Here is a 3,220-nt window from a genome sequence, read left to right on the forward strand (position 1 = left end):
TTGATGGAAGAGAAAACTAAGGTTCCATTAGAATTGATGTGATTTATCCTAAATCACACAGCTGCAGTAAGACTAGGATTTGAATGCGGGTCAATCTGCCTCCAACACTACTGCCTTTTCCTCCATGCTGGATTAGGCTATTGGCTTCTGAAAGCACAGACAGGTGAGATGGGTCAAACACGGCCCGATAGCACCCAGGCACAGGTGGGAGATGGCAGGCAGAGGCAGGTTCAAAACCTAGGGCCAGGACAGGTCTGAAGGATGGTCGTTAAATAGTACTGAGGAGAGGGAGTGAGAGAGATGTGGGTCTTGGGGGACTGGGGCCTTGAGAACCCTGAAATCAGCTATGTCTGCCCACTTTGCCCTGGACCAGCCTGTCTGTCTGTATCCTTCCCCCAGAGAAAGGACCATGGGCTGACCCGGGCCAAGGACACCTGGCTAGAGCCCCTTCTCTGACATTAACTAGCTCCGTGACCTGGGGCAAGCCACACTCCCTCCTGAGCCTCACTTTTCCTGTCTGTAAAATGGCCTCCCTAGCATCACACCCACACAGGTGTCTTGAGGAGTGGATGATGGTGTGCTCCAAGGCCCCCATGGAGAGCCCGGCACACGGTAGGCACTCGGTGTTCAAGCACTGCGTTCCCATAGACTCTGGGCTCCTGCCCTCCTCGCCCCCAACCCCCTTCCTAGGAACCAGCCCCGGCTTGTCAGAGAGCCAGCTAGCTGTCAACCCCACCCCAGCTGGCCAGTTAATGAGTGACCAGGACTCCGGAGCCTGACCTATAAGGAGGTGCTAGGCAGGGACACAGATGGGAGACGGTGGACAGTGGCAGGGGGAACCCAGGGAGCGCGATGGGCTGCAAGGCTGTGTCAGGGCTCCTGCCAGGAGTGGCCGTGGTCCTCCTGCTGCTGCTGCAGAGCACACAGTCAGTCTACATCCAGGTGAGTCCCTTGGCCAGTGTGCCCTTTGCCTGAAGGGCCCCACGGCGGGCGGCTAGGCTGGAGAGGGTGTACTGGGAATTCAGGGGGCACTGGGGGAGCACGGGGCCCGGGGCTCAGCCCAACACCCTTCACAGCCCGGGGACCAAGGCAGCTGGTGGGTGGGGGCAGCCAGATGTTGATGGCTGTGACGATGGCGATAACACCAAACTGATTCAGCACTGCTCCCCTCGAAGGCCCATGCTGGTCACAGAGGTCAGGGTGTGGAACAGAAGACTCCTCCTTGCATAGGAGGAGCCCAGAAAGGGAAGGAGACCCCCTGTTATGCTCCCACAGTTCCGTATATTCACCCACATGTGGATGGAGGAGGACAGGCTCCAGAATAATTTTCCTGAGAGGTAACCCTTGAGCTGGCATTGCAAGATGAGCAGGAGGTTGCCAGACACAGAGGATGGGGAAACTGTTCCAGGCCGAGGGCACAGCATGTGCAAAGGCCTGATAGAAGATTGCAGGTTCCAGTGCCCTTCCAGGGGGCATGGGAGACTGGCAGGAGTCATCACAGCAGGGCCTTTCTGCCACGTCACAGGGGATGCTGCTGGCCTCACCCAGCATGGCAGAGACGTCTGTGGCCCTGGGTGTCACATCCCTGACTCTGGGCATGGTCTCCTTGGGAAGAACAAAGTGGGTCCCAGAGAGGGGTGCAGGAGACTTGGCCTCCCCAATAGCCCTGGCCTCAGAGACCAGCTACTTGGGGCTGTCATCACTCTGCCATGTCAGCTCAGGCAGGCGTACTCAGTTGGTGAGTGTGTCCTGCTACCAGGCCCCCACGGGAGATGTCAGATGAGGGAGCTGAGGCTGAGTGGGGAACAGACAGGCAGCCGGTCACGGGCAGAGGTGGGATTTGAACCAGGGCTTGTCTGTCTCTAAGGCCTTGAACCACCGTGCTCCACAGCCTCGCTGCTTCTTCCTCACACCTCCCACCCCAGCGGCTCTTTCCAGTGTGGCCCTGGACTTCCCATAGAGACGGGGAAGTCTCCAGAGGATCTGCAGGGTTTGAGCGACCCTGGGTGTCATGGCAGTGCCTGCCCCTGGCCCAGGTCTTGATCTGCTCCTATATCCTCTCCCCTGCCTGTAGTACCAAGGCTTCCGGGTCCAGCTGGAATCCATGAAGAAGCTGAGTGACCTGGAGGCACAGTGGGCACCCAGCCCCCGCCTGCAGGCCCAGAGCCTCCTTCCCACCGTGTGCCACCACCCTGCTCTGCCCCAGGACCTCCAGCCTGTCTGCGCCTCGCAGGAGGCTGCCAGCATCTTCAAGACCCTGAGTAAGTGCCCCCGCTCCCTGCAGAACCTCGCTCTTTCTCCTCCCACGCCCAGGTTCTTCCACCTGGGTTGTTTCTCTTAAGCACCCAGCGGCTGAGGATGGGGAGATTCAAGTAACTCAGGCCCTGTCCCGCTGGCTCCCAGGACTCCCCGGTTTGGGCACTGTGAGTGAGGCATGCCTGGAACCTGCTTCATCCCCTTAGTCCACGCCAGGCACAGACCCATCAACAGACAATGGCTGCATGGAGCAGAGGGGAGAGCTGGCTGACATCTGCGGTGGGACAGGGGTCTGAAAGGCTTCCAAGAGGAGGTGTCAGCCAAGCTGAAACCTGAGGGATGGTGCAGAGCTGGGCAGGAGAATGTAGCAACTAGCCAGCACTTACTGAGCACCTACTGTGTGCCGGGACATGTCGGTCCTGCATTATCTCCTCGCAGTGACTCTGTCCATTCAGCAAACAAGAAATCTCAGGCACAGGGAGTGTGAGTGACTTGCCCAGTAGCCACCAGGAAGGAGAGCATCTGGGACTTGAACCCAAGCCCTTGCTCCACCTCTAGAGGTTCCTGCTCCCAGTCTGTGGCAGATGCCACCCACTCCCAAGCAGACCTTTTCTGCTACCTGGCCACAGGGGGCCCAGGTTCAGGTCAGCTGACCAGTTCTCTCCCTGCCCAGGGACCATCGCTAACGACGACTGTGAGCTGTGTGTGAACGTTGCGTGTACCGGCTGCCTCTGAGATGGCCCTGGGTACGCTGAGCACACCGGGGACACCTCGCCCTTCAGCCCACCACCCTGGCAGCCTCCCATCCCGGTCCATGCTCAAGATGGGTCCCTGGCCACCATGATCATCACCATCCTTCCAGGGCCTGAGCAGCTGGATCTGGTGCAAAGCAATCGGACACAGAGTTGGAGGGGCAGGCCCCTGAGGCAGCCCAGCTCCTGAATAAAGATTCTACAACACACGA

General features: G+C 59.1%; 1 protein-coding gene across 1 annotated transcript; it reads left to right on the forward strand.

The window, feature by feature from the left end:
• The first annotated feature begins 852 nt into the window (after positions 1-852).
• GUCA2B (guanylate cyclase activator 2B) lies at positions 853-3,220 on the forward strand. Its single transcript, XM_003273347.2, has 3 exons — positions 853-942; positions 2,075-2,261; positions 2,930-3,220. Exons 1-3 carry the CDS (start codon positions 853-855, stop codon positions 2,989-2,991), a joined length of 339 nt encoding a protein of 112 aa, XP_003273395.1. The 3' UTR covers positions 2,992-3,220.

The sequence above is a fragment of the Nomascus leucogenys genome, chromosome 12 (assembly GCF_006542625.1).
Source record: "Nomascus leucogenys isolate Asia chromosome 12, Asia_NLE_v1, whole genome shotgun sequence".
Classification (NCBI taxonomy): domain Eukaryota; kingdom Metazoa; phylum Chordata; class Mammalia; order Primates; family Hylobatidae; genus Nomascus; species Nomascus leucogenys.